This window comes from Rhodofomes roseus, assembly GCF_022264815.1.
Source record: "Rhodofomes roseus strain CIRM-BRFM 1785 chromosome Unknown C8Q71scaffold_16, whole genome shotgun sequence".
NCBI classification, from domain to species: Eukaryota; Fungi; Basidiomycota; class Agaricomycetes; order Polyporales; family Fomitopsidaceae; genus Rhodofomes; species Rhodofomes roseus.
Window position 1 is genome coordinate 274,365 of NW_025952972.1, and position 12,473 is coordinate 286,837.

The window sequence follows — 12,473 nt, forward strand, 5'->3', positions numbered from 1 at the left end:
CATGAGGTTAGTGCGACGACGACGGGGCCCTCAAGCAGCTGAGACCTGACGCTTCCGGAACAACACCTCCTTGTTCTGAGGCACGACGCTGTGCCAGCGTGAAGAATTCTCCGGCCTCGGACGTCCATCCTCGAATTTGATGTCATAATGGAGCAAGATGTAGGCCATCATGACCTTCAGCTCGTTCACGGCGAAGAAACGGCCAGGGCTAGTTCATCGGTGAGCCCGCTGTCAGCAACTACACTGGAACGAACGGAGAGTAGTGCTACGTACCAAGCGTGCTTCCCGTGCCCGAACGCGACGTACTCGGGCGAGGTGGTGACGAACTGATGCTTGATGCTCGCGCCGTCCTCCGTGCGCATGTCTGCGAAGCGGAAAGGATCGAAGATTTCCGGGTTCTCGTAGTTGCGCGCGTCACGGTGCGTCGCGCTTGACGCGCCCGCGACGACGGTGCCGGCTGGGATGAACGTCCCGTCGGACAGCGTCGTGTCTTGCAATGTCTTCCGCATGACCGAAACTACCCCCGCGTGGCGTGTTCGTTAATACGATGCACAGGGAGGGTAAGTGAGACACTCACTGTGCGTAATACCATTGATCCGCTGCGACTCGCGCATGAAGCTGTCAAGCTTCCACATCTTGTTCATCGCGACCTTCGTCCAACCGTGTTCCGATACTACGCTCTCGACTTCCTCGCGCAACAGATCAGCGTACTCCGGACTCTCTGCGAGGTGGTATAGCGCCTGTGTGATGCTCTGCGGTGCGCGGACGTCAACAAGCACTGACAGACGCACGATAGCGTAAGAGTATGACGCACGCTGCTGGAGGTGTGGATGGCAGCAAAGTTGGAGACCATAATACCTTCGAGGATCACTTGGGTGGACTCGCCTTGCCGGTTGGCTTCATCGATCATCCACATCATGTAGTCGTTCTTGCAAAAGGTCTCAGATTCGCGAAACCACCGCGGTTTGGAGCAACGGTAACTCACAGGCTTGTCCGTCCACTCATCGCCCATTTCTTTCAGCTTCCTCTGACGTTCCTCGATCATAGGCCTGAGGTACACCGACCCATTCCGCATCGCGCGTCGCGCCCAGGGAATGAACCGGCCCACGAAAGGTTTCAGGAACCTCGGAGACAAGCTGAGAATGAAACGTCCCTTCGATACGTCGAAGGTGAATTGGCGGACAATGTGCAGGTAGTCTTCATTCCTGCCTGTTGATAAGCATTGTAGAATTAGCTTGCCGTAGCATGAATCTGTGCTCAAAGGCGAGCTTACAGAGAGGAAGACCGACAAAGACGCGGTTGCTCGCGCGAGAGATGATGACCGCCATGGACATCAGCACGTTCACACCGGTCCATTCTGCAGAAGATAATACATGTAAGTGTCAGGCCAATGCATGCATAATGAACTGACCATCATCTTTCAGCTTGCTCCCGATAGTTTCACTGAATGCAGCATTGACTTCGTCCACAACGTCGCCGAAAACGACGGCCAGGTTCTTGGTCAAGGGACCACGAATGGCAGGGATGTGGATCGGGTGGTCGACGGCACTGTCTGACAAGGTATAGCGAGTTTGTACAAGCTGCGGGACAAGAAGGTGGGTACATCATGCATGATATTAGGTCGGGTGAACATACCTCTTCTGCGGCCTCGTGGAAGGTCGCATGCGAATCCGGGATCTTTCGGAGTTCATCGTTCATCTCTGCGCCGCTCACAATAACGACCCACTGGTCGAGCATGGCGACTTTGAAGATCTTGTGCTGCGGAGATGTGTAGAGACATAAGCTCCGGAAGAGTCTGATCATTCGTGACAGGACTGACCTTTGCATAACCTTCTTGCAGAACCTCGCGGGCATTCTTGCAATAGCGATACGCACCAATGTACGAGAGAAGAGGAAAGGAGGGCCCGATAGTCGGGATGGAGTACAGCTGAACGTGGCCGCATGGTAAGTCAGAGCATCCTCATTCTCAGACATCTGTACTGATAGACTCACCGGATCAAATCTCCATCGGGCGATGGCGGTCAACACTACGACACCGATAATGGCACCTGCAATCTCGACTGCATTCGCCATGATCTCCTGCGTGCTCGCCGACGAGGTAGCGAAGTTCGAAGCGTACTTGGGACACGAGAGCCTGGGAGTGACACTACGATCCGACGTGGGACTGGGAGTATATGTATCACTGGGCTGACTACAGACCGCTGACGGACTACGCCCACAAGGGCCGCAACATAACTCCGAGAAACATGCTTCTCTGAGAATGTCGACACGAGCATGTCCTGTGATTGATCGTCGGCAAACAGAGGGATAAAGCGCCCTACTATTCACCAACTCAGCATGTTATACTGCGAGTAGGATGTTTAATGTGGCAGACTTAGTCCTGTGTCGTCGAAGAGATGCGCGATGAGAAGGTAGCCTCGTTCAATCATCCTCAGCATGGAATATACAGGCGAGGAGGACGCAAGACGTACTGTACTGAGAAGTGCGCCTCCTCTAACCGACGTCACGCGGAACCAATCATGTCATGCATGCTTAGAGTACGGGATCATCCTGCCGGTCTGTGGGCAATGTACGTTAGTGTCTGATCATGACCTGAAAGCCTTTCAATGAGGATACACCTTAAAACTACGTGGCAGGGCCACATACTGCCTGTGCGTCTTCCTGCAACTCATGTACATCGGACATGCCAAGACCTCTGTACCACGGCGCACTCGCGCTGGCAACTGAATACTTCTCCTTCTTCCATCCTCCTCAAGCATGGCAGGAGTCCAGTCGCAATCACCCGGTTGTCTCGGGTCCTGCAGTTTGGATGCTAGGCCATTACGGTGCGATGCGTAGACGAACTAACGCGGCGAAGCCGAATCAAGAGAAGCGCTACCTGTGTGGTTTCGCATTCATATCCGTGTGCGAGGGAGAAAGTGTATGGCCAGCTCCGGTCCAAAATTTGCAAGCACAATAACCGGGTCCAGCCAATGCGGCGTCGTGGCTGACATACCACACAGTGCCATGTCCAAGGGGGCTCACTTGGGGTTAGCGTTTGGTTTGCACCTCCAGGACTGAGAGGCCCATCGGCGCTCAGCTTCAGCGGGTTGCTAGTGCAAACGACAAATGAGTCCCCTCTTTCTGTAACACGACGGTCCTTGAAGCTTGATGCTCACCGCGCCGTGATCATTCCAGTCTCGAGTTGGATTCCCGACTTGCGCGGAAGACGTTTGGCACAGTTGCTTCGACACGCGACGTTGAGATCTGCGATGGCTTGCGTCCAATAGCCTGGCTAGCTGAACAGCGCGCACATGATTTGGAAACGTCCATATCGCGCCGTTTCCCATGATTCGTTGCTTCGAACTGCTGAATGAGCGCACGTACTCCGTTCCGTACCGCAAGGACTGGGCCTGATGACATTGGAATTTGGCAGGTCAAACTGACCCCGCGCGCTTCTCCATCGCACACGAATCCAGCGTCGCAATCAACCAAACCATCAGTATATTGCAAACGACGGCGCCGGACGAGAAGAACTCGTGTCCTCAGAGCGACACATAGCCTTCGACGAGACCGTGCACTCGGGACATACGGTCGCACCTATACTGTCCTACACTACCGAGGCATCGTCAGAAAGCCAAAGCACACAAAGCACGGAAAGAGCACAATGTCGAGCTGAGGAATCGGCCGGGCGCGACTGCGTTCAGATATTGGACGGCAGCCCCAGCCCAGCGGGGGTCAAGACGGTTCGTGACGGGTTCGTGAGGGTTCATCGCGGGTCGTGATTCGGTCGTGACGGTCGTGAAACATCGGACTCGCGAGGCGAGCTCTGGGTTGGATCTGGAGAGTCGCAGATTGGCATCAGAGAAGTTGTGGGCGTCACCAAAGGGCGTAGGAAGTCTGCGTAGCGGAGATTCATCGAGGCTCGCGCAGTCAAATGTACGGGACATGCTCACCTCCGCGCTACGCCTCGGCCAGAGTCTCCACTTCCTCGTCCTTCTCATCATACTCCCGCACTCCGCAGCACTCGCACACCGTGACGCTGAACAGAATCATGCCCGCGAACAGGCAGATGACCGCTGCGAGGATCATCCATACCCCAGGACCCCAGCTGACGGCATACGCGTAATTCGAGAGCGCAGAGATCTTGATGCGCCCAATAATGCCGAGTGCAAGGTCAATCGCGAAGACGAGCGAGCCAGCAAGGATGGTGATGATCGACAGCACGAGTGAGATGATGCACATCGCGTGGGACTCGAGGAAGAGCGAGGTGAACATGACCGCGAATGCGAGCCCGGCTGTGATGGGGTGGAGGACGAGGATGCCGGTGAGCACCTTGTCGACATCCTCGACGAGCGCAGGATAGCCGGTGATGTTGAGGATGCTATCAGGAATGGTGTACCCCAGCGTCGGGCCATAGCACTCAACGAAGCCGGGGAGCTCGCTGTACGCGCAGACGCCCCATACGCCGAAGCGGAGGTCTGTCGCGGTCGTAGAAGGAACGGTGCCGTCTTCCTGGGTGAACTTGATGCGGAAGATGAAGATCTCCTTGATGATGGGTGTACCGAGTGCGACGAGGAGGTAAAGAAGGAATGCGGAGAAGAAGAGGAAGCATGCCGCGAGCGAGATTTCGATGTACTTCTTGAGCGGGCGCGGAGGGCGCGAACGCAGCTCCCTGAAGCTCTGGACGCTGCGCGAGTTCTTGAGCCGCTCAAAGCCTTTCTCAATGGTGACCATAGTTGTGAAAGAGAGAGTACTGGGGGTCGTGAGGATGAGGAGAGACTATGTCGAGGGCGGGTATATGAGGGGGGAGGTGCGTGGAGGTCTCCTGGGAACAGCGAGGAGAGGCTCTTGAGAGCGTGGGCAGACAGGAGCCTCGGTCGCACGGCGAAGAGGAAGCAAGAGAAGCCAGTCGAGCAGGTGTCGCCATGACCAAGGACGTCGACCGATATGGCTGGGTTGATCAGAACGTGCGCCGGTCACCGACGCATGATCCCTCCTTCCGGTCCGCACACTTGACGCCGAGCGGTAGACATTGGCAAAGACCTGACTGCACTGACATTGGCCTGCTCCTTGTCAGGTCTGCTAGGAGATTGTCACAAACAAGACACCAGGCCACCGGCGATGGACACCATGCGCGATTGTTCTTCGCTGCTCTCGACATGAGGCCAGTTCTCCTAAGTATAGAGTTCCCAGATTAGCCATAGAGCGCACGCATTCGATGCCCATAGACCAAAGAAAGCTCCGCAGCGATGTAGAGAGCAGAAATAGCACCGGCGAAGCGAACATGCTGGATGAGGAGGAGGAACTGCAGGCAAGCTGCACAGCTGCAGGCTCGCGTCGCCGTGTGCACTGCGCATGCGGAGCGCTGAGCCGTACGTGACCGGTTGACCGGCCACCGCATTGTCACTGGGTCCTGGAGACCAAGTATGTCATTGTGTAATTGAACTCCAAGAGGGATTGTTCTTGTTTGATGATTCACAAGAAGGTGCGTAGTACTGTACCGGAATTCAATATTCAGCGCTCAGCCTTGAGTGTCCGCAATGGGTCTAAGGACTGTCGGACCGACACACAATGTGACACATCGCGCGATCGCCTGACGAGACAAAACTGACTTACCGACTCGTGTGTCTTCGTACATTGTATCGAATCCTTGACCACCCAGTGTTATGATATGCATGTCACAGGCTTCAGAACTGTCAGGTAGGTGGGCCCTTAGAGTAGAACCGGGGGAAATGGCGGTTCGAAGTCAAGGAAGATACATCATTGCATCGCGAAACGTCTCTTAAGTATAGTGTCTGAGGCCTACATGACATGAAGTGAACTGATGCAGAATCGTCTGGATGGACGATTGATTCATTGAACGCCAGTTGTTAGTCGGCGCACTGCCTGACGAAGCCACGAACTTGCCAAAAGAGGAAATGATTGCGATGTTCCGTGAGAAGCCGTCAACGTCAACGTCAACAACACTTAGCATCATTAGCGACTGAAGTAATATATTTATAATGACTAGTACTGACTGACCAACTAAGCATGGTTTACTTGAGTGCCAGTCGACTTAATGTGACTCTAAGCGAAGCGAGGCACGAGCGTCGCGTAGAAGTGAGTCTACGCACGCAGGAGGAGATTTAGGCGCGCATCGCTCTCCTCTGCGCGCCCACTCGGACGACCGCTCTCGAAGGCCCCGCGGCCGCTACGCGCTTCGAATAGCTCTCGTTTTCCCCACCCTCCACACCCTCTTCACGCAGCACACGCCACGACAAACTCAATGTGTGCATTTCTTTGGCTTGACGTGTCTACCCTGCGGCCCAGCAGAGGCAACGGATACGCAGGGCTGCGGTGTCAACCCACCCGCCCTCGCGGCTCACCCGTTGCCCCTCAGGTCCAGGCACACTCTTCGAGTCGGGCAGCCCTGCGGGCTGCGCCCCACACCCTCGCTCATTCCCTTCTCTCGCTCTCTCGCAATTGACATCCCAAGCTCACTCGGAAATAACGACATCAGGAAAATCTCCCCCTCGGAATTAGCAGAGACGCCGCAACATTCACAATATTACTGCGAATACTTAGGATTACTATGCATTATAACAGTCATTCGTGACATTCTCAATACTAATGCAAAATCTTATGTATGATACGAATCGCTTCTGTACACCAAGTAATGTTCAAGTAATGTTCGCATCATTGATGTCATTCACTGCGTCAGGAGCCAGGTTCACATACAGAACAGAAACAAGCATTGTATTCTGACAGACGGACATAGCAGTACTAATACAAGGTAGAAGCTATGCAGGCTTTGATACTAGTTAATTAGTTAGAACACATTACATTCATCGAGGACGTTCTTGCTCATCTAATGTACTGGAGGCTTACCCATACCTGTATCCGCGGGGGTCAGGTACCCGCCCGGCGGGTACGGGTCATCCGCGGGTCTCGCAGTTTGGCGCGGGTGCGGGATTTTGCGACGGGTCAAGCAGGCGAGGAGAGCGGCGGACAGCGGGTGAGCGGACGAGGAGAGTGGCAGACGGCGGGTGAGCGGGCGAGGACGCGCGCAATCACGCAGGCAAGCAGGGGGTGGACGTGCGGGCAATTGCAAGTGCGAGGAGCGAGTGGGTAGATAGATGAATGGGCGGTAGGCCCTGCCCGCTGCCGGTCGCCGGGTCACCGTGCGTATCTTGGGTGTGTGCGGCCTGTGTTGCGCGCGTAGCATCCGCTCGTCGGCCACTGCTGTGTGTGGGGCATTTTCCCTGCTCGCTGCTGGTCGTCGTGTGCGGGCAGGTTGACCAGTTGCCCGCCGGGCCACTCACCTGCTGGCCTGCCCCGGGCCTCCTATCTGCTCATCTCTCTACTCACCTGGTTGCACGCTCTCGGCCTCGCCCCCACCCGTCCCTGTCATTCGCTCACTCCTGACCTTGCGCGCGTGGTGTCCGCTCGCCAGCCGTGCTTGTGTGCTGGGCATTTGCCGCACCCGTTTGTGGTTGCCGTGCGTGTCGCCTGCGCGGGCAGCTCGATTGCTTGGGTGCGACTTTGCTCGCCTTTTAGACGCGACCGGGCAGCAGGCAGGCGTGCCGCGTGCGTGCATGCGAGCGCGCCGGGTGTGCGATTGCGCAGGTAGGCGTTCGAGAGGAGAGGTCGGGTGGGTATTTGTGCGCCTGCGCGGGGCGACTCGGAGGGGCGTGGTGCACGACCGCGACGAGACCTTCAGTACACATGCATGGCACCGGTCCTACCTATATATATCTCTTCGTCAATGAGCTCGCAGAGAGACAACACTCACCTTTGGTGGGCCCGGCTCAGAGAGACGTTGATGACGAGACGACAGTAGCTCTCAATCGCTAAGTCGTTAACGCCCGGGTCTCGACCGGAGGAGAGCACGTGCCCCGATGCCCGCCACGTCAGGCGCTCCCACTCTCCCTCCTACTTACTGCCTCACCCTCCCTCTCCTACGACAGCCAGTATCCCGCCGCCTCCGTCGGCCTCATCCCCTACGCGTACGACGCCGACGTCGACAGACACTCTGAGCCCGACGAGGACAGCTTTCTCTTCGACCCGACCTACGGCGAGCGCCGCGCCTGGTGTACGACCCTCAGCTGGTGCGGCGTCCTTAACATCGCCATGCTCGTCACCGTGACGGTGTCCCTCCTCGCCCTTTTCAAATCCTACCTCATCATTTCCTTCTGTCACAACGACGTCCTCGCCCACATCGCCACCGATCAACTCTATTGGTCAACACAATCTCCCTTCCAGTCCGTCCCTTCATCTCCGCCGTTTCCCTGCTAATCTGACGCATCCTCCCAGGTCCAACGCGCGGAGATACCCGCTGCCCTTCCCGCAAGACGTGTCCTAGTACCCCGCTTCTCTCTGGTACGTTCGCCCCTTCTCCTTTCATCTGCTGTCATACCTTACACGCCTCCCCGGTCCCGACTGTCCAGGCTTGCCGCACACACTTCCCTGGTAGTCCGAGGCCCGCAGTCCGGTGACCAGCACGCGCGCTGATGTGACCGAAAGCACCACAAAGGCCACACACAACACACCCGACGAAGGGCGAGCAACGATATGCGAGACCTAGTGGCTAGGAGGGTGTACCGAGATGGTACGATGGTCGATAGTGGAAGGGGCGAGGTCGGCAAGGCTTCGCGCAGGCCCGATCTGCTTCTACGACAAAGTAGCGGACACTTCGAGACGAGTAGACCACGGTCACGAACCGAGCGAATCGAGGACTTGACGACGAGACGAGGGACTAGACGAGGCAAGCGATGGCAGGACAAGATGTAGAGACACCACTCGGGGCGTTGACGAACCCTGACGGACTGACGATCGTACTGACTGACTCCTGGCGTACGGACTGACTGCTGACGGACGTACGACGAACGGACAAGTTGAGAGGGTAAGGGTATCTGGTATTCGAGGGCGCTCGCCCCGCAGTATATACAGGATAGAGCGACACCTAAACAAACAGGAAAACACGTGCATATAAATGATCCAAGTCGAACGATGCGAGCGCTGCCCAATCGTAGAGGCCAGCATACCGGCTATCGACTGGGCCGGCGAGCACACACAGAATGCACCAGGATGGCGTAAGACTTCGGGCCCTGTTGAACGTGATTAGCTCCGGGTAACCGCCCGAACGGTACTTGGCTAGCCGTAGCACCGCGACGATACGCCCGAGGCTGTCTTGCAGATTCTTTCCCAACACCACCATGCCCAACATACGCGTCGAACCGACCGCGGAGGCTCACATCGCCCGCTACTACCGCTTGATCGAAGTCATCAAGGGTGAGGCCGCCGTAGAGCCACGTCTCCTACCCGTATCTCGGGGCGAATGGCTGTCGTGGGCCAACTGCGTTCGTTGGATGCTCGTAGGTCTTCTGTCGCCTTCGTCGGCCAGTGATAGATCCTCACCGACTTTTCCAGCGTGGTCTCTTCGAGTCCTACTGCAAGGCGGTCACCGATGACCCGAACTCCGTTCCATCGCCGTACTCCTTCAACGACGTCGTCGAGGTCATGAACTACATCGACGAGATCTTCCAGCGCTACAAGCTGCCTCACGACTCGTTGGGCGCGCCCTATCCGACCATCGCCTGGTCCGAGGAGTCCGTCCTGCATCGCGAGGCTGTTGACGAGCCTCTGGCTCCGGTCTCCTACCAACTCGACCCACTGTATGTGCCGGAGTATCGCCGCTTGCCCGACAGCTTCAATCACTTGGCTAACGCCGTCCACCGCCTGAACGAGGACCAGCAGGAGATTCGTAGGATCCTCGGGTCGCTCTCTACGAGCGTCGCCGAGCTGGGAGGGCACGAGCGAGGCATTAACTTCAGCGAGCCTGTTCGAGACACGGTCGGTCGTAGGGGAGGTTTCCGAGGCCGTGGTCGTAGCACTGGAGCCTTCGTGGGACGGGACTTCCGCTAGAGTCTTCTTAGTGTAGTCGTAGCGTGCTGGCCAATGTCGAGCAATGTCTAAGTCGGTGAACTGCGCGCGTGAGCTCGATACCCCACGAATCGGGGTGTAGTCCAGATGGGAGCGTATCATCTCCCCCTGACTGAAATCTGGGCCGCCCTCGGTCCACGCTCGAGTTGCACGAACCTCGTCCGACGTCCGCGCAGTGGCCTCGGCCAGGCTCGATCACGCCGCGATGGTCACGTATTCGCGCTCACGCCGTTCCTTCCGATCCCGCGATGCCCCATTTGCCTCCGCGGCGGTCCTTCTAGCAGTCCGGCACAGCCGCGCGAGTCCCCAGCGAATCAGAATAAAGGGCTGGCACGGTCTGATGGAGAAGGAATTGATGATTGGCCAGCAGTCGCGCCGAGCCGAACCGTGCTCGACAGTTGTGATGGAAGTGTCGATGGTGATGTCCCCGTGTGCTTCATAGCCCAGACCGGTAGGTGGACCCACAAGCCCTGGCAGGATATATACCTGGCACCGCTGACCGCACCGTCCTTGCCGCTCTTTCCTCCTTCGTGCTCGACCCTGGCGCTCTCCATCCTCGATACTGCCTCGTCATGTCCGTACCCGCCGACTCCCGCGCTCCGTCGACAGCCGCCACCGAGGACCCGCTAGTGGTCTTGAAGACTTTCCTCCAAAATCGTGGAGTCCCCACTGCGGCGGCCGAGGTCGTCGCCTTCCTCGAGGATTGCTTCGACGCCTGGGTAAGCCCCTTGCCTCGATCGTATTACCCGCTATTCGCTAACTTGCTTGTGCAGACTCGGTACCGGCGCCGTGCGCGTGGCGTCCCGCTCGATGAGACGGCAGCGCGCGCTTTGCGCGACTCCGTGCGCGTCGCCGTCACCACGTCCCCAGCAGACGCCCGCGACGCCATGACCCTCGTCCCCGACTTCGAAGCCCTCGACGCCGCTTTGAAGGACCACGATCAACAAGAGGAACTCCGCCTGGCTCGCGAACGTGCGGAGGCGCGTCGTGTGCAGGAAGAGCGCGAACGCGCTGCGAAGGCGGCCGAAGACCGCGCCCTCGCTGACCGCGAGCTCGAGCTTGCTCGGGAGGCCCGCGCGCAAGCTGCTGCCAACGCCGACGACGACGCCTCGGTTGGCGCTGGACCCGGACCCGCCCCCTCGAAGGACAAGGGGAAGAAACGCAAGGCCGATGACCAGTCCGAGGCCGACGTCGACTCGACCGTTCGAGTCGACCTGTCGCACCTCCAGGGCGTCCAGCGTGCTCGCGCTGAGCGCGCGTACGCCTTCTGGCGTGCGGACCCGGTGGTGAGTCCAACAGTGCCTGCTTTCGAATTACTAACCGCTTTCGTGCCTTCCTCTAGTGCGATCGATGTGCGAACGGCTTCTCTGAAGTCCGTGAGTGCGTCTTCGTCGAGCCGCACGACCTCAAGTGCGACCTATGCCACTCCCAGCAACAGGGGTGCTACTTCGGTGGCTCGACGTTCAACGGACAGCACAAGCTGTTGCGTAGCGGTCGTAAGTACTTTCCGTGTGCTCGTTGGTTCCGGTGTCTGACTCGGGTGCCTAGGGGGCCGAAAGGAGAAAGAGGAGCCGCTCGAGGTTGCGCTCACCCGTCCGAACAAACGCCCCCGCCTCGAGGATGGAAATCTCGGCGGCGGAAGCCTCGCGAGCTTCCAGGGTCGCGTGCGCGAGCTCTTCGGGGACTTCAGGTCCATCCCAGAAGCTGCGCGGACCCAGGCGATCGCCCTCGGCACCCAAGCACGCGTCCGCCAGGCGTTCGAGGTGGCCGCCGCTCGCGTCGAGGCCTTGACCACGCAGATGGAGGTCCTGTTGTCCGTGACGACTTCGACGAGCATGCCCCAGCGACATAGCAGGTCCTGGTACATCCAATCGCCTAGTGACTGGGCCGTCTCGCGCCGGAGCATTCGTCCTTCTGCGTACGCTATGGCCGAGCATCGGGCCGACGCTATGAGCTTGAAACCTCCTGATAGAGGCATGAACATCGTGTCGCCGAACGCTTTCACGAAGATTCCCGCTGGCAAAGGTACCGTCGGTGGGATGAGGATCTGCCGTAGCTGACGCTTCTGGCATAGATCGCAGGTGCGAACGTACCACGCTACGTCAGACTTGTGGTCGGGCCACCAGAAACGCTCTGTGACTGCGACTATCGTTGCGTGGATACCTCGGTGTCCAATACGGTCGTGGCTTTCCCGTAGCGCTCGAATCCTTCGTTCCTGCGGTAGTACGACCTTCATCAGGAAAAACGTTCGTGTCTTCAGTGGTCTTGTGGAGAGCCAAAAGTGACATTATGTGTCACTATGTGCCACAAGAGCCTTAAGGTAAGTCGATTTCTTATTTTGTCTTACTTAAGTACACGTTTACTTAAATGAGAACAAAAAAGTACCCTTATTGTTCTGCCCCCTTTCACTATTGCTACTTCGTTCCTTCTAATTAAGCACTCAAACATTGTGTTCTTTTTTCTCTTAATTGTACTTCAATGCGTGGTGTCTTTGGCTTCCTTGGTGCTCTTCAGCATCATGCACAATAAACTGCCGTCCATTCATACTATTGATAATACACGACTGGAAA

General features: G+C 57.5%; 5 protein-coding genes across 5 annotated transcripts; 3 read left to right on the top strand and 2 right to left on the bottom strand.

The window, feature by feature from the left end:
* Positions 1–6: 6 nt before the first annotated feature.
* Positions 7–2,385, bottom strand: C8Q71DRAFT_157762 (cytochrome P450). Its single transcript, XM_047916667.1, has 10 exons — positions 1,993–2,385; positions 1,820–1,927; positions 1,636–1,758; positions 1,412–1,580; positions 1,274–1,357; positions 986–1,209; positions 815–928; positions 578–752; positions 274–517; positions 7–208 (listed from the first exon to the last, which is right to left on the bottom strand). The coding sequence occupies exons 1-10, from the start codon at positions 2,071–2,073 to the stop codon at positions 31–33; spliced, it is 1,500 nt and encodes a 499-aa protein (XP_047776705.1). The 5' UTR covers positions 2,074–2,385; the 3' UTR covers positions 7–30.
* Positions 2,386–3,772: 1,387 nt separating this feature from the next.
* C8Q71DRAFT_157728 (uncharacterized protein) lies at positions 3,773–4,811 on the bottom strand. The gene is made up of 2 exons (XM_047916666.1): positions 3,936–4,811; positions 3,773–3,879 (listed from the first exon to the last, which is right to left on the bottom strand). The coding sequence occupies exon 1, from the start codon at positions 4,714–4,716 to the stop codon at positions 3,943–3,945; it is 774 nt and encodes a 257-aa protein (XP_047776706.1). The 5' UTR covers positions 4,717–4,811; the 3' UTR covers positions 3,773–3,879; positions 3,936–3,942.
* Positions 4,812–7,859: 3,048 nt separating this feature from the next.
* On the top strand, positions 7,860–8,323 carry C8Q71DRAFT_873449 (uncharacterized protein; the record flags this gene model as incomplete). The annotated part of the gene is made up of 3 exons (XM_047928363.1): positions 7,860–7,870; positions 7,929–8,222; positions 8,275–8,323. The coding sequence occupies 3 exons, from the start codon at positions 7,860–7,862 to the stop codon at positions 8,321–8,323; spliced, it is 354 nt and encodes a 117-aa protein (XP_047776707.1).
* Positions 8,324–9,176: 853 nt separating this feature from the next.
* C8Q71DRAFT_859723 (uncharacterized protein) lies at positions 9,177–9,885 on the top strand (the record flags this gene model as incomplete). Its single annotated transcript, XM_047927687.1, has 2 exons — positions 9,177–9,335; positions 9,391–9,885. 2 exons carry the CDS (start codon positions 9,177–9,179, stop codon positions 9,883–9,885), a joined length of 654 nt encoding a protein of 217 aa, XP_047776708.1.
* A 590-nt stretch (positions 9,886–10,475) lies between these two features.
* On the top strand, positions 10,476–12,270 carry C8Q71DRAFT_725275 (uncharacterized protein; the record flags this gene model as incomplete). The annotated part of the gene is made up of 5 exons (XM_047921684.1): positions 10,476–10,622; positions 10,677–11,189; positions 11,246–11,399; positions 11,452–11,666; positions 12,256–12,270. 5 exons carry the CDS (start codon positions 10,476–10,478, stop codon positions 12,268–12,270), a joined length of 1,044 nt encoding a protein of 347 aa, XP_047776709.1.
* Positions 12,271–12,473: the final 203 nt, after the last annotated feature.

Excerpts from the sequence above, each read along its gene's own strand:
- C8Q71DRAFT_157762 (XM_047916667.1), bottom strand. The coding sequence starts at position 2,073 with ATGGCGAATGCAGTCGAGATTGCAGGTGCCATTATCGGTGTCGTAGTG. Across the intron at positions 1,581-1,635 it reads TCCACGAGGCCGCAGAAGAG|CTTGTACAAACTCGCTATAC; the intron begins GTATGTTCACCC and ends CTTGTCCCGCAG. Across the intron at positions 1,210-1,273 it reads CTTTGTCGGTCTTCCTCTCT|GCAGGAATGAAGACTACCTG; the intron begins GTAAGCTCGCCT and ends GCTTATCAACAG.
- C8Q71DRAFT_157728 (XM_047916666.1), bottom strand. The coding sequence starts at position 4,716 with ATGGTCACCATTGAGAAAGGCTTTGAGCGGCTCAAGAACTCGCGCAGC.